Source organism: Trichogramma pretiosum, unplaced genomic scaffold (assembly GCF_000599845.2).
Source record: "Trichogramma pretiosum strain Unisexual culture from Peru unplaced genomic scaffold, Tpre_2.0 scaffold66, whole genome shotgun sequence".
Lineage (NCBI taxonomy): Eukaryota > Metazoa > Arthropoda > Insecta > Hymenoptera > Trichogrammatidae > Trichogramma > Trichogramma pretiosum.
In genome coordinates this window covers 254,943-280,432 of record NW_019640802.1, presented here as the reverse complement: position 1 = coordinate 280,432, position 25,490 = coordinate 254,943, and the positions used below count along the sequence as shown (strand labels likewise).

At 41.9% G+C, this 25,490-nt stretch overlaps 2 protein-coding genes across 6 annotated transcripts; one reads left to right on the top strand and one right to left on the bottom strand.

The window, feature by feature from the left end:
- On the bottom strand, positions 1–25,490 carry LOC106657209 (gonadotropin-releasing hormone II receptor-like). Of its 3 annotated transcripts, none has more exons than XM_023458857.1 (10): positions 25,006–25,490; positions 21,886–22,147; positions 20,694–20,815; positions 19,204–19,309; positions 10,808–11,018; positions 9,405–9,645; positions 9,097–9,308; positions 7,557–7,652; positions 7,205–7,407; positions 1–1,899 (listed from the first exon to the last, which is right to left on the bottom strand). In XM_023458857.1, exons 1-10 carry the CDS (start codon positions 25,029–25,031, stop codon positions 1,831–1,833), a joined length of 1,548 nt encoding a protein of 515 aa, XP_023314625.1. In that variant the 5' UTR covers positions 25,032–25,490; the 3' UTR covers positions 1–1,830. The 3 variants fall into 3 exon arrangements, with proteins under 3 accessions (XP_023314625.1, XP_023314623.1, XP_023314626.1); XM_023458855.1 differs by having other exon boundaries at positions 1–1,874; XM_023458858.1 differs by lacking the exon at positions 7,557–7,652 and having other exon boundaries at positions 1–1,874.
- LOC106657293 (very-long-chain 3-oxoacyl-CoA reductase-like) lies at positions 2,594–6,625 on the top strand. Of its 3 annotated transcripts, none has more exons than XM_014378713.2 (4): positions 2,594–2,885; positions 3,710–4,146; positions 4,356–4,699; positions 5,326–6,625. In XM_014378713.2, exons 2-4 carry the CDS (start codon positions 3,766–3,768, stop codon positions 5,591–5,593), a joined length of 993 nt encoding a protein of 330 aa, XP_014234199.1. In that variant the 5' UTR covers positions 2,594–2,885; positions 3,710–3,765; the 3' UTR covers positions 5,594–6,625. The 3 variants fall into 3 exon arrangements, with proteins under 3 accessions (XP_014234199.1, XP_014234201.1, XP_014234200.1); XM_014378715.2 differs by lacking the exon at positions 2,594–2,885 and adding an exon at positions 3,465–3,564; XM_014378714.2 differs by lacking the exon at positions 2,594–2,885 and adding an exon at positions 3,465–3,597.

The window sequence follows — 25,490 nt, the reverse complement described above, 5'->3', positions numbered from 1 at the left end:
GTACTTAATGCATAGGAAATAATTCGGATATTATTAATTCTTTGTTTTTAAACTTTACAATTATGGCACAGAATTTTTTGACGAAAGTATGCTTAGTATAATATCATATTTATATGCATGAAAGAGTTTCATTTGATAAATTTTTTCCTCTGCCCCCTGGACATGTTAAACAATGACGAAAGATTACTCATAAAAATATTTTTCTCTAATTATAATAGTCTGCTCTGGTCTGTTTCGAGAACAAACGTCGTTAGCTTTGCCATTTTTAAAATTATTTTCGCTACAAATTCTTTCTTTGTCATACGAGGGTGTAAAAGTTAAAACTATGCAATTTTCGACGTAAAATTCAATATGATGACATAAAAGTTTTAACAAAAACGTTCTTCATTCGACAAGATGCATCGACATTGTTTTATCAAGTTCGAACCAGTTTTCCAAATGTCATAAAATTAATAAAAAATATAATGTATACTATTAACTATCAATCTCAAGCACTTGAGGAGCAACGCAAGTGATTAGAGGAGACAATAAAATTTTTCTTAAATTAATTAAAGTCATAGATATCGTTACAGCCAGGTTTTGATTGAGCGGTAATTAACAATAGACGATTCATTATTTACAATGAATTATTAATAATGTTTAACTACAGACTACGGGGATATGATTCATCGTGTCGAGTAATTTTTTTTTTCAAATTTTATTCGTCGTCAGCGCGATTTCACGAATTATATAAAAATATTCACAACAAACGCTCGTTAATCATATTAGGCGTTTTTTTTAATAATATCAACAGCTATTACGAAGAAACAATTAATGAGTTCGCAACAGTAGTATACACATTATTAGCACCATCTCTGGAGCGCTAAATGAAAACTCATTATGTAGTTCATTAGCACGCATCAAGCTCGTTCACAAATGACAACGTATACGCTAAAAGTTTATTAAATAACACTTTATTTTTTTTCAATCGTCCAGTAAGGTGTAATATTTATAACTATGAATACAATATATCGTTTCGATATTAAAAAAAATGAATGAGATGTACACTGTGTAAAAAAATTATTTCAACAAAAATATTCATCGAAATTTTGTCAATTTTCAAATGCTTCTATCTTTGTGTATTTTGATCGTATCGAGACGATATTTTTTGACTATAAGGAAATTTTGTCCTCTTCGAATAAATATATGCTTTGAATGGGTTTAAGTCAACGAACTACCAGTATAGTATTCGAGCGCAATATTATAAATTACTGAAAAAACGATTGTTTAAACGTGTATCTGGACTATAGTAATTTGTTTATCAAAATCTAACATACGTCATCGCAAAGTACTTCTTCAACGAGTAGTTTAAAAATGAAAAGAGCTCTCTACGACTTTTGCGCTCTACAAAATAGACGAAGATAAAAGCATTTGGAAATTTCGATGAAAATGTTTGTTGCCATAATTTGGTTGTGCAGTGTATATTACTCGAAACGTTTACGTTTTTTTTTCGAGATAATCCCGAGATGTTTTAGTTGCATTCTTGCATCTCTCCCAACGAGTTGAACGAACAACATATAGCTGCCCGAATCATGTTGCTCTTTATAGCGAGAAAGAAGACAGAGAGAGAAGTAGCCGATAAAAACGTAAACAGCCGTGCACGGTCCACGCTGCATTTATTGACTTTTGTCTCAAATTTTGTTTCTCTCTTCCTCTCTGCATCAGACGCAGTTGCACGATGAGTCGTCCCCCTTGCTCGTCGTTTTGCACGACGTCGCAGCATTTGTCTATGCAGTCCTCGGTTCGACGATCGCCGACGGTGAGTTCAGCAGCGACGTCTGCTGCATTTGTTCACCGAATCCTGGCTCGCTGCAGGTCGTCTTGAGAATCGGAATCTGCGACAATAGAGAAAAAAAGAAACTGATTGAGAAATGTTGGCCTGTCTAGTTTTGCCGCGTCGCAATAGAAATCGAGCAGAACAAGCGCAATATCGGTATAGATTAGAGATGCAAAAATATTCAAAACTTTGACACGGCGATCGGTATGAAGAAAAAAATTCGCGCCTGAAGCACCGCAACATTTACTACTGGCAGCGATATCGTGTGTACCCGCACACCGCGGAAGCTCGCGAGTGAAAAAGGTTGCCTCTTTAAAAGCCTTGTCGTACGTACACACATATGATGCGAATAAATACGTGGGTATACATAAACGTTACGAAGCGATCCGCTACGCATATACGGTCGGAGAAGAGCAGGAAGCTCTATATACGCTACAACGGCGGCGTACATATACGCATCGCCGAGTGAAAGAACGGACGAGCCGTAGAGGGGGACCCGCGTACAGGTCGTTCGCTCTTTCCATCGCTATAACCCACTTAAATCCCCGTGCCCGTATAGCAGTGGTAGTATGGTAGCAACGACATTTAAAAACTTTCTTCGCAGCGCACACGGGAAACTTTCTTGTTGCTGCTGCGGTCGGCCGACGACGACCATAATAATGTACGAGCGCGAAAAAGACGGAACGATTTTGAAACTCGCCGCGCGCGTACATTTATGCAGTGTGTACAACTAAGCCGCTGTGGGAGGGGATCGGCAGGCAACGTATCGCACTCCGTTATAGCAGACAGCGGCGGCAGTTGTGTTGTAGTAGCCCTGACATTGCGCCTGCGTTGGAGCACGCGTTGGATACTATCGCACACATACACGTTAACGCACGCATAGCAGAGCGACGACGACGAAGCGTCTCTCGTATCGACTATCTTTGGGCAGTCGCACCGGTGCTGCTACGATCGAGCCGCAGAGAAAACAACTGTTCCCAGAGCCGGTGCTGCACTAGCTCCAAAAACTCCGGAGATTCGAGCGAGAGAGAGAGAGAGAGAGAGCTGCACTGCACATGATTTCAAGCTGGTAAGTGAATATTTTCTCTTTCGCGTCCTTGCGGTGCGTTGTTTACGTAAATAAAGCCCAGCAGCAGCGTGTCTCGGCGCAAAACGCAGAGCTTGAGCTTTAGCCTGCACAGCAGCGCCCCAGCCCTACAAGTGTAATACGCTCGAGTCACACGCCGCATTTCGACTTTTTTTCTCTTGCTTCGGTATCGTATCGTCGGTAAAGCTGAATTTCGCTAATCGACTTCCGAAATTATCTCTCTCTCTCTCTCTTGGCTCTAATCTAACGCTTACTCACGCTCGCGTATAATAATTATATACATCGATGTACATAAGTACTATGCGATATCTCTCGCTCGCCGAGTCGTCCGATAAAGTAATAATGTGGACACGCGGCAACACAGTAAGTGTACGGTACGAAAAAGTTTAAGTAATACAGTGGCCCGGCCTATTGTAAGTATCGCGAGCGAGTATCGGCGCCGTTTTTTTCTATTGTAAAAGCGACTGACCTCTGCCGTACACCGATAAGAATTGCAAATGTACTCTTCTTTTTTTTTTCAATGTCTTCGCGCGATTCGGCACAATTTTGTACGCGCACTCGTGGTATACGGTCTCGCACGGAAAGAATCGTCGCTGGTGCCAGTGGAGTCTTGAAGCGTGTGTATATAATACACCTGCGCAATTATTTTATATATAATACCGTAATATCAAGAACTTTCACTCATTAATAGGCTGTGTGTTATTACAATTTTTAGATATATATTTATATAAGCTCATGCGCGTGTGTGTAAATATAAATACTAATTTTTGACGAAATCATTCATCCTCCTCCTTCTCGCCACCCAGACTCCGGACTTGAACTCCATAGAGACACGACACACACGCACAGACTGCCTGCAAACATGGTCGAGCTAACGTGCTGGGAAAAGATCGCGATCGTCGTGGTGGCGGCCGTGGGCCTGCGGCTCTTCGTCAAGCTCAGCGTCGTCGCCTGGAAGAAGCTCATCGCGCCCAATCTGCCGGGCCTGGCGATCGACCTGCCGAGCCAGGGCAAGTGGGCCGTGGTCACCGGGGCCACGGACGGCCTCGGCAAGGCCTTCGCCCAGGCGCTGGCCAACAAGGGCATGAACATCGTGCTGGTGTCGCGCTCGCTCGCCAAGCTCCAGGAGACCGCCGCCGAGATCAAGCAGGCCTACGGTGTCGAGGTGCAGTACGTCGAGGCCGATCTCACCGGTGGACTGCCCGTTTACCGGAAAATCGGCGAGGCTATCAAGGATCTCGAGGTACGTCTTGTATCTATATACACATATAGCCGCGTATATCAGCTTACTTTCACGTACGTGCGCTGTATTATATATAGAAAGGAGTCGCTTTCGTTACGCGATACTACTTTCACCATCACCGCTCGATTCGCGAGAATTACAAATTCACTTTGCGCGCAAAATACCACGATGTTTCAATTATTTTATCTTTTCTCCGACTCGACTTCTAGATCGGTGTGCTGGTGAATAACGCCGGCAGGAGCTACGACCATCCCGAGCTGTTCACCCACGTGGACGAGGAGACGATCTACAAGATCATCCAGCTCAACGTGGCCGGACTCACCGGGGTGGCGCGTCAGGTTCTGCCCGGCATGATGGAGCGTCGCCGAGGCGTCGTGATCAACATCGGCTCGGCCGCGGGTGCCATGCCCAGCCCCTACCTGGCCGTCTACGCGGCCAGCAAGATGTTCGTCGACAAGCTCTCGGCCGATCTCGCGGCGGAGGCCGCCTCCCGAGGCGTCACCGTGCAGTGTATCCTGCCCGGCCCGGTGGCCACCAAGATGTCCAAGATCAGGTGAGCTTCCACACACACAAACACATTTTTTCGTCTTTATCTTTCCTCCTCTTCTTCTTCTGCTTCCTTCATTTTTTTGGCTCGTAACGACGCAAAGACGGAGAAAAATTGCTGCATTATTAATGAGGCCTTCGTCCGCAGTCCGTGTGTGCTTTAGGAAAATGTGGAATCGTGTGTGCGCGCGCTTGACTTTTTTTGTCGTCTCGTGCATTTGGAATAACGTCGCGCGTTTCCCGAGAAAAGAGCAACAACACGCGGTCTCTCTCTCCCTCTCTTTTGCGCGCGCGACATTGTGTGCATTATATTGCATTACGTAAAAAAGGAGGAGGAGAGAAAATCATCGATCGGTCGATCGGCTGACCGTCACAACGATTCGATCATTAGCTCGTTATAATAAATTGATCTATATAATAATGATAAATTGCTCCGACGCGGTAATAATTTCAGCTCCATCAAATACAATATCGATCAAATTGATTCGGATGGAAACGATCGATTAAAAATAAAGTAGAAAAAGTAGAAACGAAGCGAAGAATCGCGCTCGAAAACTAGTCAGTCTAGACCAGAATCGAATGTCTTTTTTTTTTTAATCGACGAATCTTTTTTCTCTCTCTCTCTCGGCACAGACGAGCCACGTGGATGGCACCGACGCCCGAGCGCTTCGTCGAGGCCACGCTGAAGACCTGCGGCATCGAGCAGCGCACCAGCGGCTATCCACCGCACAGCATCATCCTCGGCACCGTCAACGGACTGCAGTCGATCTGCGAGCGCTGGGCCGTCTGGCTCGTGTCGCGCACCATGCTCAACATTCGCGGCCGGGCGCTGCGCAAGAAGATGAAGGAGGCCGAGGGGGCCAACGGCAGGGACGAGGCCGAGCAGCCGCTCGAGCAATGATAAGAGAGAAAGAGGACAGCTGTGAAGACCTAGACTGCAGTGTGTATGTGCGCGTGAAGTGTGTGTGTGTGTGTGTCGCGATTGTTGTCTTCGCCTGTGATTTTCTGCTGAAATTTCTACTCGCAAGTGTGTGTGTAATGTAACGATGAATATTAATGTAAGATTCTGCCGCTAGAATTATACAGTTGGAACCCCGCACACTCCGAGGTTTCAACTTTCATTTTACAATTTTTTTTTTCATCACTTTTCTCCAGCTATAAGTACAACAATGGAGCAGCGCATTGCTATATACCTATACCTCGGCAGGCAAATCGAGGATAAGGTTTCTTTTTCTCATTTCATCGCGTAAGCGTAGTAACGTGGAAAAAAACTCCTTATCCCGTATTGAAAAGTAATATTTTCCTCTTTTTTTCTTTTTGCTCGAGGTCGATTCGTCGAAATTCGCCGTCGAATTCGTCGATGCGATTGCACTTGTGCGGTGCGCGGTGGCACACGCATTTTCCTCAGAAATGTCTATGTGAAATCGATTTCCTCCTTATTCCTACGTAACTTTGGTCTTACACGATTCGCATAAATACACGCATATTATATAGAATACGTATATAAGAGAGCGCATGACGACGAGAAACGCACCCGCAGGTAGAATTTAATGTTGCCAAAAGAACGACGTCGATACTCGCGCGTCGTTCGCGTATATAATTGTTTGTTTGTTACTACATGATGATAATTAAAATCGACGCCCTTACGACGTCAAAGAGCACCGCACGGGTTTACGCGTTACGCAAGAGAGAAACGTGCGGTGCTCTTTGTAAAGGGAACACCCGTCGAAATATATATATATTACGCAGATGTTACATTTGTATATTGATAATTGTTAAATATTGCTATGTATATCTTTGTAAGAGAAGAGCTCGTCGTTCTTTTTTTCTTTCACAAAAGCGACGAAGAGTCATTGTAAAAGAAAAATCCAAAAAAATAAATAAATAAAAAGTTGCTGCGGAAATTGTAAAACGATACACTTTATCGAGCGAACTTTTTACTTTGTATGTTAAAAAGCGCGAGACTTTCGATTCTAACGAGCCGACAACGACGACGCGCATGAATATTCCCCCTTTATCATTGTGTTTATTCGTACGACCGAACTATTTGGTTGATTGAAGAAAAGTATCTACGAGCACCGACTACGAGTGCTTTTCTTTTTTTCTTTTTGAATTTTGGCCCAAAGCACCAGAGGTATTATAATACCAATTGGAACTTTCGCGTCGACTACAACAGCAAACTCGACGACGACAATGGCGTGGCGTGGCGTTTAAATGGCAATTGCGAGGCGCGCAAAGGAAGACGACGACGACGCATGCAATTAACCCGTGTGTCGAAACAGAGGTCAAATTGCCCGGTGCTTCGCTCTCTGCCTACATAACTCGAAAGACAGAATTCATAATTGCACACGTGTGCTGCGCGCCACACACCGTCGAATGTGTACTTGCTCCGCTGCGTTTTAATGAATATGCTCGGCCCCCCGGAAACTAGCTATTTTTTCGCGACTTTTCAGAGCGGAATATGCACATTTTTGGGCAGTGCTGCCTACACACGATTCTTTAATTCTCTCACCATGGTGCAGAGCTGAACTTTTTCCGTCTGCCGAGCAACGGCGACCGCTAGGCTGTTGTCGTTGATGCTCGACACGGATGGCTTCGGACTGGTAGGCCGCCGCCTACCCGGTAGCGTCGTCGTCGCGGCTGCTGGCGCCTGCACAACTGCCAACGCCTTGTTCAGGCCGACGACGTTGGTGCTCTTGGTCTGGCCACTGCCGACTGTAATGCAAAGTGCACACACGCGTTAAAGAGCAAAGTTAGCAAGGTGGATGAGCTTTTCAATTAAGGTACGCGGCCGCTGCGTTACTACGTCCAACAACAACAGCAACAACAATTACAACAAAAACAACAACAGCAACGATACAGACCTTTGAAGAAGCCGTGCACGGCTTGGCGCACACTATGAACTATTTGTTTGCTGACGCCCGGGGACTTCAAATCCGAGGCTGGCTGGAATTTCGAACCTGCAAGCATATACAGTGCACACACATGGGTGGGGCCATTTTCATTTCGTCATTTTTTTTCTCTTTTTTTCTTTCTTTCTTTTTTTTGGGCTTTCGTTCGTTCGTCAGCCTCACCCCCGGGCGTCAGCACAATGTAATTATTATTTATTATATACATATAGAAAAAAGCGCTGCATACGCAGCAGCAAACACACGCGTGAAGTTGTAAAAGCAATGAGTTACTTTTCATCGCGGACGTGTAAATTCGACCCGCCAAAAATATCGCTTAGCCTGTCGTTCGTGTATGTTATATTTTTATGACGATATGGAGTTGGATTTCGACTGAAATTGTCGAATCAGCGCTTGTCACTGCTTGCGATGCTTTGCTTTGTGGACATTCCATATAGGGCTGTGCGCGGGTACCCGAAAATTACGGATAGAGTAGTTTTTCTTGGGATTTGGGTGGGATTTCAGGCAAACTCAAAGCCTATATATCTCTGAACTGTAGAGTAAAGATGAAATAAATATTTGGAAAAGATATAGGTTATTGTCTTTATATTATATTTAGGAGATTTTTTCCAAGAGGACCACGCGAGCTCTGGAATTTAGATCGATTTTAAAATTTCATTCGAGCTTTTTTAGATATAAAATACGTGGATTCAAGTCCATTTTTAAAATCAGTTTTCTTTCATCCTAAATTCGTTACGACTCATTGGGTATGGGCCAGTGTATCCATCAAAAACGAGCGAGCGAACGTGATAAGCGCAGGGTTAACTTGGTTTCAGAGGCGTCTGTTTGCTTCGCGTGCTGCAATTGATCTTGCGACTTTTACAAGTAATCAACAGTTGCAGGTATAATGGTCGACGCTCGTATCTCTGAAACGTCTATACCAGCATAGGGAATCTCTGTCTCTTCGCTTGCTCGCTCGCGCGCACTGCTTTCATTTCGGCCGCAAGATGGCTAGGACCTCTGGCATCTACCACAAGAGAGTTGCCTCTGTTAAGGGTTATAAGACTCGTGACATGGAGTGGAAACTGAATTCATATTCAATCGGTTTTCATTATTGCGCTCGCTAGTTTTTTTTTATGAATTCGGATGGTACCCTTCTCAATGAGCCATAATAACCATCACATCAAGAGAAAATTATCTTTAAAATATGCCTCGAGGCCCAGGAGATGAAATCGAAAGCACAGCTCTTTTTATTGTTCCGAAAAAAGCTACAAAGAAATTTTAAATCCCCAAACTCCCAATCTGCTAGGATGTTCTCAGTAGTATCGACTTCATTGCTCAAGTGTAACAATTAAAAATTAAAAAGATGTATTATCGTTACGGATCGAGTCTGATTTCGGTCCAGCTCGAAAACCCAAACACATTCGAGAATATATAGTTTTAGTTTAATATAGTTTTAGCGTTTCGAGATCGCCGCCGATCCGCGCGTCTGCGTAACAATTTTATTCATATATACCTATGCTCCTCTGTATGAGATGCACGTCGACGTTGGAGCGTCTCGACGCCGTGGTGCAAGGCAGGAAGCACCTGCAGCACTCCTTTTTCAGATCGATCGCGTAGCTGCCGTAGACGAGCGGATTGGCGCACGAGTTGCCCACCGCCATGATGAACAGCGACTCCTGCAGCAGCTCGTCCACCTCCTTGGCGCTTTGCTTGTCGATCACGTACCTATTTTATTACGCAACGAGTATAATGTAAATATTATACATTTTGTTGTCGAGATGACGATAAGTCGATTCGAGCGGAAAGTATATAGCTCCTCACCACAGGCTCATAGTTATGTAGGGCGTCCAGCAGAAGATGAACACAACGACGATTTTGATGGTCATTCTCAAAGTCCGGCTGCGGGCTCGCTCGATGCTCGTCATGTCGGAGCGTCGCAGCCGCATCTTGCTGCCCTGACTGTTGCCGGCGCCGCCGCCGCCTTGCAGGGACGATCCTCCCGCGGCTGCAGCCGACGCAGCGTCGATCGTACCGCCGCTGCCGCTGCTCGATTTTCCGATAACTGCGTCGCACGCACGGAGGAACATACATATATTTTATCAACCCAACCACCCAACCCCCACCACCACAACTCGACGTTAATTTTCGAGCTTTGTATAAAAACTGTAAACGTGTATACATGTAGGTGTGCAAAGCTGCTGCTGTACCGTGCGTCGGATTGACGCGCGCGCTGTGGAGTTTTCGATAAAAATTACGAGCGTGGCCGGCCGCCCTCGACCACAATCGGCTTTTAATTTACAATTATCTGCTTTCATCGGATTTTATACGCTACAAGTGTTTTTGCAGAGAATATACACTATATATTTAACGACTTTTAAAAGCTCGACTGTATAAACAGTGAATAGCAAACAATCGCCCCGTTGAATTATCAACAGACCTCAAGCTTTGCTAGTGATTGCTTTTTCGAGTCGAAGGCAATGCAATATCCAGTGCAAGTATAAAATCTCTCTCGATTCGAATGTGTGCAATACGTCGACCGATATTTATATTATCGAAATTTTCGTCGTACAATCGTTCGTTCGAAAATCCTCGTTTCAACTTACAGTTCGAGACTTTTGTAACAAAAAAAAGAATGAATTTCAAACATTTGCGCGTCACTTGCACGCACGCGATGTACTTTAACAAAATCCTTCGCTCCATTGTGATGATAAAATAAACAAAATACTTTTGACAAATTTTTCGATACTTGAAAAAAAAAGTTCCAAGCTCGCGTTTGTTCGATGTAAGTCAGTATCGAATAATTGCGGTTCTTTCCAAATGAATTTTTCTCCCCTCAAATTGTTGAAATTAAAAACTACTTTATATATATTTTTTATATAAAACCTTCGGCTTTTACCCGAGTCCATTTGTACTGTTGACATTTGAAAAGTCGCGCACGCAGTGAATAGAAGAAAAAAAGAATTTTATACCTCGAGGCGCGGACTTTTGGCCTGGCGGCCGCATGAGTTTTTTTAATTAGCTGTCAGAATCAGAGTGTACATCGAAAAATCAATCGGAATGCATATATATAGATTTTCGAAAAATCGCAGCACCTCGTCACACGTATTTTCATTTTCTCCTGCGTGTACCTAATTTATATACTGCGTCATCGCTCGCGAGCAACGTCGGTGAATATTAATGTATAAAAAAATACAAAAAGCAAAAAAAGACAAACGAGAACTGACCTGGTTTGTTATTCTCCCTGGACTTGCTGCTGATCTCCCAGAGTATCCTCAGGTAGACGCAGCAGATAATGACGAGGGGAAAAAAGTACATGGTGACGATGCAGAACACGTTGTACGTGTTCTCGGCGAGATCCGAGGAGAACGAATTGAACGTGACGCACTGCGTGAAATTCGAGTGCTCCGGGTGCTTTTGCACGTGAAAGAAGATGCTCTGTCGAGAGAGAAAGAGAGATTTACCAAAATTTATTAATTTTAAAATACATACGTATACGGAGCTCAAAGTGTGTTTCCTTTGCTCTTTTGCGGGAATTATTACGGATGTATATTCCGAGCAACAAGTGACGAGAGAATCATCGTCGTCATCTCTCGAGTTACATTATTATTTTGCTCGTGCAAGTGCGCTCGAATAATATAATACAAACTACAGCAGACATAATAATTATTATTCACATATATACATAATATTTCGTAGCGTCATCGTCGTCGTCGTCGCGGATGGACACGCGCAAGCTCGACCTACCCGCGCGAGTCGAGTCGGAATCGAATCGCTCCGCGCCCAGCTTCCAAACGTTGAGCGCGCCGAGCTTTGGCGTTGTCCTGCAGTGCAACGCAAAAGCTGGCAAACACTGGTTGTGTATAGGTAGCCGTGCAGTTGCTTCTTTTCTCTCTCTCTCTCTCTCTCTCTCTCTGCATTATATAAATTTATAAACACACATCCTGCTGCCCTCGCGCGCATATCATTTCCTATAACGATGAATTATAATGTACGCGTATGATATCCGAGCCTGTATCGTTCGGACGCGTACTCGCGCGCGGGGCCGAGCGCGGAGTGAATGATTTTTTTTTCATTAATCTGTATATATTTACGTAATCGTTGACGCGCGTTGATGCGAATTTGCGTATTATCATCGCGTCGGAAGCGGACCGAGTAAATCGTATGTATATAATGTACGGGAGCGTGTGCGAGCTTTTTCTTAATTAATAAAATTGAAAATGGAGTATAAGGAAATCGCTTTCTGCAATTAAAGCTAAAACTTTGCTTTTTTTCTTTTGGTTTCTGATTCGGCCATACGCCATCTAAAGGTAACTTATAAAGTACCACGTGCGTGCAAAAAAAAGTTAATATACGAGGAATTTTTAACACGTTTGCCTTAGTTTACAATAAATTAAACTTTTGTATTTTTTATGCATAATGCGTTACTATTATAGCGAGTATTATAAAAAAATTTTTTAAATAACAGTAACAATTTTTCAGTACTCATTAGTTATTTCACATTAAGCGAAAATAAAGCCAAAAACAATTAAAATGATTTGATTCTATACTCAAATTTAAATATTTTTATTAATAATTAATGTTTCAATACCGATTTTTTATGCGACAATTGCTTAAAAAATCAATGAAAACTTAATCATAATAAGAGGTAGCCTCCACCGATAGATGGCGGGTACCTTTATTTGTGAATCTGCAAGTGGTAAAATGAAAATAAATGTATGTAAGTTAAAGCACGGTATTTCTAAGTAATATTATCACACAATTGCCGGGTAGGCACATAGTCGACTGCGGAAAAGCGAGGACGAATCAGTGTCACGAACCGCAAGATGATATAGGAAGACTGATAATGTTATTCAATTCGAATTTGCAAATTCATTATGGTACGTTTAAAATGTAGAAAATGAAAAAAGTTCATGAATATCAACGCGAATTAAAAGAAATCAAATTTAACAACTTTTACACTGAATTTAATGTTCAATGATTCATGGAAAAAATCATCTAATTTTAATTTCACCATATTAATAAATATCTTATATGAATTTGAACTCACTCTACGCGAAGGAAAAACACTTCCTCCACTATTATTGTATTAACTTTAAAATAAATATTTTTAACATTATAATGCATGGGTGTATTTTATTTTCATGCCACCCGAGCTGAAACAAACCTTCTCGGCCCTGCGGCCAATATGAAAAAGTTAATTTCTGCTGGAATATTTATGAAAAATACTAGATTTTTCTACGAAGCAAAAATAGAGAGCTTAAGGTCTTGTATTTATCGCTTATCACACGCGCCCAGAGACTTTTCTGTTTTTCTAGGTCTATAGAGAGGGTCAATATGTGTATTACCACCATAATTATCGCAACTCCTAAAACTCATAACAATGAACGTCTGCCTTCAAGTTAACGAAAGCAAGAGTACATTTTCCATCCGTGCATAGCTTTTTCAGCTCGTTATCGTGTACACAGCTCACTCGACTCGTATTTCTTAGCTTCGGTCAGGTGTTCGTTACTCTCTATATATAAATAGTAGTGTAAGTGAAGTCAGCACACGTTACGGCGCTGCAGCGTAGACAACAAAGGAAAACCGCAGCAAGTTATTTTCGTGAAGAAAAAAATTGTATCAGCGCATTAAAATGGACAGTTTCAACGCAGTATTTCACAAATCCATGAACCAAAAAAAGTAGAAAAATCGAAGAGCTTGCAAAAAAATGTCAACCGTGAAGACAAAGAAGAGCGACGCAAATTTTTCCGTCGACTTGTTATTTAACCATCGATTGGCAGAAGCTAATTTCTTGTTCATCGGGGCATTTTTAGACCCAAAGAAATTGAACATCTTCTCTTGGATTCCACGATGGAAAACTATACCAATGATGGATACAAAATCATTTCATTTGGGGCTCGCACTGGCTGTAAGGACAAGTCCACAGTCGATGAAGATGGCGAGAAGTCGTCGCGTCGCACGACACCAGTGCATCACGCTGCCTCACACATTTTCATGTGGCCTGCAAGTGTGACTGTGAGGATGCCGTTAATAAGTTCCTCGAGCTCCGACAGGATCCTAATTGCCTAATTGTACTTTTCATCTGTGTGAAAAACTATCGAGAGTATTTTGCCGGTACTGGATACCAGTTCCTTTCTCGAAGCTCAGATGCAATATCAGATTTCGATTTCCTGCTGTGAAATAATCTTTGGCAAGCTGATGAATGAAGATTTATACCATATTTGTGGGTTGACTATAGACTAAAGTTCGTAATAGCGATAAGCATAATTGCAGTACTTTTGAATTTCAAGTGTTCTTCGATTTGTTTTTTTTTTATGATTTAAATAAATTAATTTATAAAAAAATGAGTTTTGATGTTCGTATTGATAAGCACACAATCATTTAAAGTAAAAGATTTCTAACTGTGTATTCATTATCGTAGCAACATCGAGGCCAAAATCTAAATTACACACACCAAAATATGAAAAGTTATACTATGTCGGAATTCAAAAAAATTTTAATTCTCGAAAATAATGCCAGTAATCGAAAAGAAGTCGAGTACGAAAAAATAGGAGTTCTCCTGATTCTCTAGAACTGGAAGCATCAGGTAAGCTCGCAAAACCCTCTGGTATAAAAATGGTTAGCACCACGGGCCGGATTAGAAAAGTCATAAAAGAGACGGTGTTTCAATTAATTCCGTATTTTTTATCGTCTTGCGGGTCGGGCTTCAGAAGAAAAAAACAAACAATGTGTGTCAGCAGTCACGGCACCAATTATCCAAACTAAAAAATAAGCTGAAAGGTACATAGACTAAATTGAAAAATTCATTAAAATTTTTTAGTTAGTTTATTCAAGTGATATGGAAAATCTACAACATTGAATAATAGCAGATATTTAAAAATATGTCGAATATGCATATCGCTGTCACGTACTTTGGCCTGCAGCCGCCAAGCAAATGCGATACAAGTCTCTATTCATTAGCTGCTCGACGATGAGTTCGCAGCAGAGAATCGGCAGCTGATAGTGTGTCAACTCCAAGAAAGGATCCAGTGCCCATCGACGGTAAAATCTTCTCGTTATAATCTCGCCCAGGTGCTCAATACAAGTCTCCCTCAGCCTTTCAGGCATTTTCCAATGATAATTCGAATAATACGTATTCAAGAGATCTAAGGTGTTCGATATCGTGAATAATTTTTCCACCTCTTTGGGTCGTAATTGGACCAAGTCGTAGAGCGACATATTCCAATCTTTCGTTACTTCTTTCGCTTTTATTGCGAACCTCCTGTCGTCGCACCAACGTGTGTCGAGATCCATTGAATTTTCGAACAATCCGTGCTTAGCGAATAATTTCATGATCGTCATGGCGTCGCTTCGATCAAATTCGTACCCTCTTTTCTCTAGACGATCGACGATAATCAGAGCTCCGAACGCGTCTCCCACACAAAATTTATCCCAATCTCGTAGATGTGCCCGGTCATAGTTTTCGCCAAAGTAACTGTCGTTGGGGAAAACAAAGTTAGACGAATTAGCATCGCGACCCAAGAGTACATCAACCATAACTAGCGAAAGACTCGCCACGGCCCATTGCAGCGGTGTCCGGCCCAACTTGTCCCGGGCATCGATCTGGACCGTCTGCTGGAGCTCGTCGATGATCCTAAAAAATACGATTATTATTTCTTCCGATGATCGGGCGTCAAAGTCATCCACCCTGCAAATCACGTGCAGAGGCGTCATTCCGTTCAAGTTGGTCGACCGTGGGTCGGCGCCGTTTCTCAGCAGCAACTCGAGCACATCGTAGCGACCCGTGGACAGAGCCAAGTGCAGCGGCGTATCACCCGTTTCCGGCCAAAGGAGATTGGGATCTTGGCCGAGTTCGAGGAATTTCTCGACGATTTCTGGATATCCAAATTTGCAGGCCACGTGATAGTGCGACAGACCCGACTCGTCGGTGTAATTCACGTCGAATCTGTCGTATATTTCAAACAGCCGATCGGCGTTGAAACTGTAGACCCTGTTTTTGGCCGCGTAGTGCAGTGCCGTCGAGCGCCTCGACAGCGGCTTGCCGTCTTCGTCGACGTCGGGCTCGTCCCTGTACCCGGTACTGAACACAAATTCGATGACTGAATATTCTATATCGAAGTAGTTTTCTTCGTCCTTCTCTTCCTCCGTGAGAAGCCAATCGATTTCTTCGGTCCGCAAGATATCTCGGAGATTTGGAAGTTGGCCCGCCCAATGTCGAAGCAAAAATAGAATACGATCGAAAAATGATCTTCGCTCTTTTTCGACCTCCCAATTGATCATTTCACGTATATTCTTCAGTTCATTTGAAAAGTCATTGTCGGGCGAGGACATTGTTTTGTTAGTGTTACACTCGCACACAAACAGTCACTTACGATATCACTCAACTGGTGGTGGTCGATGCGATGATGTTTCTTTGTTTACACTGCGGAGTGCGGCGTCGTAGAGTGCGGCGGCTCGGTCGAAACGACTAACTGACACGTTGCAACACGCGCGCCACCGTGCACAGCAAAATCTGGTTCTATAACTCAGACAAAGAATTAACAGTCATATGTCTGTCACTTTCTGATGCCCGCCTGTCATCTCGCTGAAACAAGTTTATATTAGGAGATAGTGTCGAGCGGTCGATTTCCTTAAAACTGCTGCTGTTCGGAACCTCAGCGCGCTACCGCATGAATTCACGGTACCGCAATGCACAGCCGTGGGTTTAGTTATACACACGAATTAGTCGCGCACGATAAGGCAAGATGACTTGCTTGCCTTCAATTCTACGGGGGAAGGGTAATTAATTATTTTACATTAGCTGCACATGATGTTAAAAAGAATAAAAAGGATGTAATTTTACACCTGAATTTAAACATTTCGATTGAAAATTAATGTTTCGATACCGATTTATTTTTATAATCATGAACCACGAAAGTATAACCACAACAAAGTTATAGCTTTCACCATTGGATGGTGAATACCTATATTTGTAAAGCTGCAAGTGGTAAAATAAAAAGAAGTGTTTAAGTCAAAACATCGGCCCTTTCTTGTATAATATTAATTCGAATTTCAAATTCAATATAATTGAAACTCGAATTATATAAAATATGGAAATGAGTACATGTCAATTAATACAAATTAAATTACATTAATAGTAATGTTCACAAATTCATGAAAAAAAAACATTCAATTTTAATTCAAATCGTGTTAATTTGAACAGTTTACATGAACTATAACTCGGCCAGGTGTTCGTTTACTCTCTGTACGTAAATAGTATAGTGTAATGTACAGTCAGTACACGTTACACGCGACGTATAGCGTAGACGACAAATGAAAATCACAGCAAGTGATTTTAGTGAAAAAGATAACAAGATATCTTAAATTTTAAGCGATTGTGTGTTGTGGGTGACTGCGTAAAAGATGTTCAACAACGATGGATATGGATTTTTCGACCTTGAAACAAATTTAGAAACATTGAAGAGTATGCAAACATATGTCAATCAGGAAGACAAAGAAGGACGACGTGAATTTTTTAGTCAGCTTGTAGAGTTACTCAAATTATGGTGGGATGATGTTCCTGATCTCCGGGCCATCTTTCAGCCCAGAGAAATCGAGGCTCTCCTCTTGGATTCCATGAATGACAGCTACGCATCCATCGATGACGGAAAAACAATCATCGAGTTCGTGGCCAAGAGCGGCTACAAAAACGTGCCCAAAATTGATGAAGACGGCAAGCCCATACTAAATCGTACCACACCTATACATCTCACGGCTAAATACACTTACTCGCACGAAAGGAAAATCGTGCTCGATGAGCTTTTTAAAATATACGACAATTTCGACGCGAATTACAGCGACGAGTCCGGCTACACGCATTTTCACGTCGCTTGCGAGACTGGCCGCGTGGACGTCGTCGAGAAATTTCTCAAGCTCGACCAGGACCTGTCCAATCTCGTCGTGGAATCAGCGGGCGATTCTCCACTGCACTTGACTCTGAAGAACTGCGAGAGGGGCAGTAAGAAAGTGTTCGAACTGTTGTTGAAAAATGGCGCCGATCCAAGTTTGTCCAACGAGGAGGAATTGACCCCTCTGCACTTAATCAGCCAGAGACGCGAAGACGATGACTCATTAGAGTTGTTATTCAAGCTCAGCGAGAAAAAATATTGGCCAGTGCGAGTCAATCGTCGGGACAGGTTGGGTCGGACACCGCTCGAATGGGCCGTAGAAAATATCCTGCCGCTTACTGTCGGTACTCTTTTGAGTCATGGCGCGTTACTGTTTAAATTCGTTTTCCCAACTGAGAGTAACTTTGGCAAGACTTTGAAACTAGGGCATAAATATGATAAATTTGAGCTGGCCTTCAGGGTTCCGATCGTGATTAATAGGCTTGTAGAATTTGGATACAAATTTTACCAAAGCGACGTCCAGGTGGTCATGAAATTTTTTAATATACACAAAATGTTTCACGAGCCGGCAGATCGCGAAGCACGCAGATACGGCGACGAGGAGTTTGTGAGTACGTCAAAAAAGATAAGGATACGTCGGAATTTTTCACTCCAAGACTTGATCGAGTTAGAACCCAAAAAGGCGACAAAAATAGTTGATTATAAGGACTACTTAGCGATCAGGAAATCGTGGAATTTTTGGTCCCTTCGCGCAAAGAAGTCTTGCGCTGCACATTTGTTTGACAAACTAGCGAGAGGATTTCTCCGGCGGTGGACGCTGGCTCCTTTCAAGGAGCTGATTCATTACCGGCTGCCGATTCTCTGCTGTGAAATGATCATCAGCAATCTGACGATTAAAGATTTGTATAATGTTTGGTTGGCAGCTGCATGCCAAAGTGATGAGGATAGTGAAAATGTAGTAAAAAGTACTACTAAAAGAAAATCCGTGAGGGCTGAAAAAAGCTCCAAAAAAGCTAAAAAATGAATAATGAAATTTGTAATTGTGGCGACGAGCAGGCAAAAATAGTATACATAGACTTAAATAAATCATGTAAATGAATTTAAAAAATTAGTTTCGAGTATTCTATTGATAAGCACCCGATTATTCGAAGTTAAAATATCATCAATATATTATGAGTTGAAAAATTCTAGTAAATATCCAGTCGCTTTAAAAATTCTGAAATGAAAAAAGAAACGAAAAATAAATCTTACACTATCTTATTTTTATTATAATATGTGAATTATTCTCCTGGCTTAAAAAAAAGCGCGTGTGTCGTTTATGTAAATTATACATGTAACTGAGTAACATGAAAAAAGAATTTTCCTAAAATGGAGTAAAGTTTGAAACATCAGGTAAGCTCGCACACCCTCTTTAGTATGCATATAGTGCACATTGTTTTTTTCATACATATTCTCTGCTGTCAAGCGGTTGAAATATATAAAATTAAACGTTAAGAAAATGTCCAATTTTCCCTGTCAGAGCTCGCAAAAGCCTCGAAAACTTGAGCCTCTCGACTCGTTGGGTATACGCTCGCACGATAAGTCAAGCTAAGTTGCTTCTGCGAGAAGGTCAGAGCTCGCAACGAAGAAACTTTTGCCAAGTCTCGGACGGGCTGGTTTCGAGGGCTTTCGGTCGAGGCGCGCACGCAAGCAAGCAAGCCTGCACCCGTTCGTTCGTCGATGTATATACTCACTTGCGGCACGGCGCAAAAAATGCTGAATATCCAGGCGACGGTGAGCATCATCTTGCCCCGGCGACGGGCCACGGTCATGCGCAACGGGTACAGAACTGCAAAGTACCTGCGGACGGAGAGAGATTTTCATCATACATCAGCATTTGTCGCAAAAGTTTTGCGCTCGTGCGACGAGATATTCAACAGGCAGCTGTTGATTGTGTATGTGTGTGTGTGTGTGTGTGTGTGTGTGTGTGTGTGTGTGTGTGTGCGCTGCCGAAACGAACTACCGAGACTCGACGACGGGCAGCAGCAGCTGAGCTGCTCTTCCTGAAACTTATTTAGCTCTGCTGCCAGCAGCGCTTCGAAATGTCCTCGCATTAACTCGATTAAGAAACTCTAAATTGTATTAGAATTTAGATTTTAAAGTCCTCACGCACCACACACACACACACACACACACACACACACACACACACACACACACACGCACACACACAGATACAAATATACAAGTATGTACGTATTTTCGGTTTATTTTATACGGCGAGTGATTACGTAGATTATTAGTTTTGCCTTTAGCTCTCGCGAGCATATCATCTCGTATTCTCCTGCGTCAATTGGCATTTTTATGCACTATATACAATATACGCATTTTGGATATAATGTCATTTAGTCAATTAATATTTCCTCTCTCTATGCGATCGCCGCGCGAACGACGAATAGAGAAGAGATATAATTATTCCAAATAGTTTTTGTCACCGCCCACTCGAATATCTCCAGCGCGGAATTTCGGCTCGGAGTTTATTCGTGTATTATCATAGCTGCCCGATGAATAATTAAATTAGTTATAACCGAAGCACTCGTCATTGAAGCTATAATTTCTATGCGGCTTTCCAAAACTCTGCGGAATCAAAGCTACTGTACACAAACGTGAATGAGCTTTTATATAAATCCACGAATTTGAACGAATGATTCCCGCACCGAATCATTGGTCGAAATCATTTGATCTTTTGAAAGTTTTGAAAAATTAATTGATTTTCGCTTGAATACATTTTACACAACTGCATATCAATTTGTCCTTCACTATACATATATCAATCCCTTTTTTTCATTTAATTTATTTGAAAGAGTCATGCAGGCACACGCGATACACGACATTTCAAAAAAAGTGCGGTAAAAACTACTCTACTCTTTTTTTTTTTCATCGCGTACCGTATACTTTGAAGTCACCTGCATTTTTTTGAGCGAGCTGGCCAACAAAATCGTCGTATACCAATTAACGCAGCACAGCTTTTCCATTTTTTTAATGAAGGTTTTTTATTACACGAGAGCTTTACATTTAGCGAAAGCTCCTTTTGACCGGCAGCTGTGTGTGCGTGTATTATTATACATAGCGAATCGTAAGTGCACCGGATGTAATTGCTTTGCGAAGGTAATGTACTGCGAGGCGTCTTACCCATGTACACCGATCGATGAATTGCACCGTAAGAGTATATATGTATACCAACCTGTCGAGCGACACGCAGATGAGTATGTTGTTGGATAAATATAGTCCGAAAGCTCGCAGAAAAAGGAATATCTTACAGGCCGAATTACCGGCCACCCACTGCACCGTGAGACGCCATCCAATCTGCGGAAATGCAAAATCCTTGCATTTAGCTTTATATAGCAGAGAGATAGGCACGGGCTCAAAAGCGCCCACAATAATTTACGATTGTCGGGACTAGGGGGTAGTGCGTGTAGATATATACATCGCTCGGTGTAATTCAACCTCTAGCTCCCTTCCCCCCTTCCCCTGTCTCTCTCTCTCTCTCAATCTCGTGTATCTCGAATGTCACACACGTGGACTTCACTGCTGCTGCAAGCTCGTCGTCATTGAGCTGCTACTGCGACTACATTATTACACGTGCTTCCGCACAGGCCAAAATAGCGCTGCCACGCGCTATCTACCCAGTTTTGCTCGGTTTTGCGATTCGACCGAGAAATCTCGTTCGATTTTCCATCGGATTCGTTTGATGATGTACACGTGCGCTGCTCGAAATTGATGTGTAGGTATCCGTGTCAAACGAATGTGTATTTCTCATGCGCTTCGGCGCAGTGTCAGTTAATGACCACCGTTGGCAATTCATAAACAATTTGATATTATAAACTGTTTGCATTTGTTTATATATGTGGCCAAAGGACTTGATCAAATCAAATATTTGAACTATATTATATTGCCTGTGCACTTATTTATTGCTCGTTTAATCAATCACATGGATGTACATTGCATTGGCATATCATCGCGGTGCAAGCTCGTGGGCTGTAAATGATATCGGATCATCCGGGCCGCGCGCGTACTTGACACGTATAAATAAAATCGAATAAAAAAATGCCACTCTCAAAGGTATCGATACCACCTGCATGCTCTTTTTACGGGAACAGATTATACATTTTTACACGATACTTCCCACGCTCCGTATTGTTGTTGCTGTTGATTCGTCAAAATACTGTACGAAATCGAAGCGATGCGATACAGTTCGATACCGCACGTGTAGTCCTTGACGTTTATGAGCTAGACTCGATGACACCCACACACGCATACACACACGCGCGCGAGCATCGGAATCTCGGCATAAAGCGAACGAGAGAAAGAGAGAGAGAAAATTAACGAAGAGCTGCCTTGCGATATCATATTATATAAAGTGCTGCAGTACTCACCTCGATGGGTATGGTGAAAAAGGCGACGAGCAGATCGGCGATGGACAGGTGGCATATCATGAGGGATATGCGCGACTTGCGATACCTGCCCCGCGACAGCGTGACGAACACGGTGAGATTGCCGATCGAGGCGATGAGGAAGCAGATGCCGTAGGCGATCACGATGTACAGGGACTGGCGCGTAAAGGTCAGATTCGGCGGCAGGGTCGGCAGCGACGAGCCAGTCTCGTTGTCGTAGCTGATCCTCGACGAGTCGACGTAGCTGTCCTCGGGAGGATATATATAAAAAAGATCACTCGGAGAAGTGGTACTATACGTTATAAGGGTGTGTGAGTGTTTGTGCAAAAGATTACGACGTCTACACTGTGTGCGACGCGATCGTGCGGATTCGCGGGCGAAAATTACTATGCGCCCGCACGTACAAATTGCAGCAAGTGGATAGTAGCCGCGCGAAAGGGAGAAAGAGAAAGCTCAATTTTGCTCTGATTAGCGAACTCGCGCCGATTCGTCATATATATCAGACATCCCTATATTTATTGACCAGTGGAAAATTCGCGAACGGTTTTCGTACGGGGATCGAGCGAGTATGATCCCTGTATTTATATATTCAATATTATACGGTGAAAGCTTCATTCGCATCCTGAGCTTTTTGCTAGTAATAAAATTCGAATTTTTCTTAAGTAAGCTTGATTCAGGAAAAATTCTTAATTTTATATAGTACACGTGAGATTATACGCACGCGGTATCATTTTACACGGGCCTCGTTTTAATGCTGTATGTTGGGTTTAAAATTTTCAGGCTGCATAATGCTATCGAGTAACCTGTTAAAAATATTTACTTTTATATTTAAGTAAAAGCGGAGAAAAATTTACCCATTAATTCATACTTCTCCCACACGTACAAAGGAAGAAGTACGAATTTGTTGCCGTCGACAATATTGAATTTCAAAAATCACTTCGAGGTTAAGAAGTTTTTATTTTACTTGTGCAATTATTTTCACTTTGCCACTTGCAGACTCGCGGGTTAAATTATTTGCTATCTAGCGGTGGAAAACGGAATTAATTAATCTCGTATGCAGATTGGATCAAAACCAATGTTTCGACTTATACGATTATTTTTACTATACTACTTGCAGATTTACTTGGTAGGTTACCCGCCATTTAGCGGCAAATGCTGGCTTTAACTATAATCGAGTTTCTATAAAATTTCAGTACAATTAACGCACAAATTGAATCAATTTTCGGACGAAATGTTTTAATTTTGAATGCAGAATTTATCTTTTTTTGTTAATTGTGCATTAAAAATAACGTATGTGATCGAATTATAATGAATTGCTTGTGCACTCATGGTACATTTTGCACCTTAAAGGAATGAAAAACTGCTGATATGTGAATTATTTTTGCTACACAAGTGCAAATTCTGTTTTTTTGTGAATCCTCCAGCTAGAAGTAATATGTTGATTTTGCTCGACGGGAGAAAAATATTACTTTAGATTGATATCGCGTAAAACATGAATCAATTAAATAAATTGATCGGTACTAATGCATTCATTTTGAACGAAAATTTTATGTAAAAGTTCCTTTGATAAAATTCAATATCAGTTACTTTGATTTTAATACTTGCATTATTGCACATCAAATCTGCATTAAATTTACGGTTTCATATAGTTCTCTCATCTGAAAATCACAAAACTGCTGCTACTTTTAAGTTTTTGTGCTATAAAATATTGTTTTAAAAAAGTTTTAAAGAAAAATCATATTCACAGCAAATACTATCAACAGTGTAAGGTCTAAATCTAAGACGTTGACGCCCACGAAAATAAAATTCTAATAATTAAGTATGCTGGAAATGGTCCCTCCAAGAAAAAAGGAGATGTGGCAGAAACATCTGAGATTCTTGTAAACTCATTATCTCCAATTTTGAAAATCAAAGAAGTTATTCTAAATAGCGAAGTAAGAGAAGCTTCAAAAGTAAAAGCGAGTCCGATTTACCGGAGTTGAATCATAATTATAAAATTTATTAATGAACAGCCAGCTCAGCAGACAACAATCGATTTACGTTCATTCTTAGAAAGTTCAGGAGTTACAAGTGGTGGAATTTTTTCTGGCATATTTTAACTTTTCTCAAACTAACTTGAGTAAATTTACACAGGCAAAAATATGGTATATTACATGCCTTACGGAGCGAAAAACTGGAGAGCTTCAGAGCACGTGTAATTATAAACGTGCATTTTTGAAATAAGAACAAATCGTAATAAAAATTTTTCCAACCTCTTGAGACTCGAATTTTGTGGAGGGTATCGATGTACGAATATAATGCAGCGGCAGAGAATTAAATTTCAATCGATGTCGCCTCGGTTATATGCACACCAGCAGCGCGAGTTATAAAAAAAATGAAGGCTTTTATATATCTTGTATTCAAGGAGCCTTTGAGCAAAAATTTGCCTTTTTCCATTTGACGCGCGCGTGGCTGGCGGCAGCAATATAGCTGGATACAATTTTTTTTCTCATTCAAAGCGTTCCTCTCTCTATCTTTCCGGCAGCGGATGGAAGACAGGACGTTAAACACACAAAGGCTGAGACAATTAAAAATCCCGCGATCGCTTCTGCTATACCGTCGCCGTCGTATCTTTTCCACCCTCTCTCTCGAGTGCAAGGCTATATATTGTGCACTCGTGTCGAAATAAAACGATATACCGAATCTCTCCATCGATATAACCCGAGCTTACATTTTTCGTAGAGCGTATTAATTAAATTCGTATATAGGAAAAGGTTAGTATAAGAATCGCAGGAAAAGAGATTTATGCGGGAAAAAGGAACCAATTTCCCGACGCGTGCTCGGCCCTGTGTGTGTACTGCTACAAGTGCAAAATCAGCTTGTATGTGTGTGTGTTCAGTCAGTTGGAGTGCACGAGTGTCGACTCAGCACTTCAAGCTCTTTTACACGCGGCCAGATGAAAGTTAATTAAAAGGGCAAAATGAATTTCACCTCATATCGATACACACACACACACACACACGCACACACTGACACACACATGATATTGTAATGCATATAAAATTTCTTCAATTTAATTTATATGCTATGTACGATCGGAAGAGAATTATGAAAATTCCATACCCATCGAATTCTTGTAAAATCTGCATTCTGATGTATCGTTGTGTTCGTCGGACACGTGTCTCTCGTTTTCCTCGATTTATAGCTCTTATTATTATTATTATTATTATGATTATTATTATTATTACTATTATTGTATAATCAGTTCTTCGATTGTCAATTGGAATTGCACTTGGCACATTATTTTTTATTTATCACTTGCGGCATTTGCGCGCACTTATTACTTCTTTTCCTCGCAAGAAAAATCTGCATTCGATCTTTTCTCATTGTCATCCTCGCGTACACAACTGCTGCAAGCTTCGACAACGGCCATCGGCGTGGAATTTTTACCATACCCATCGAGTAGTTCAAATCGCGACGTCATTTCTCGAAAAAACTTTTCTCGATAATTAGCCAGGACTCGTGTGTTTAGCGAGAAAAAAGTGCGAATTCGACACTACTGTTCGTGAATTTTCTTCGAAGCTCTCCGCTACTGCTCCTGCTGCTGC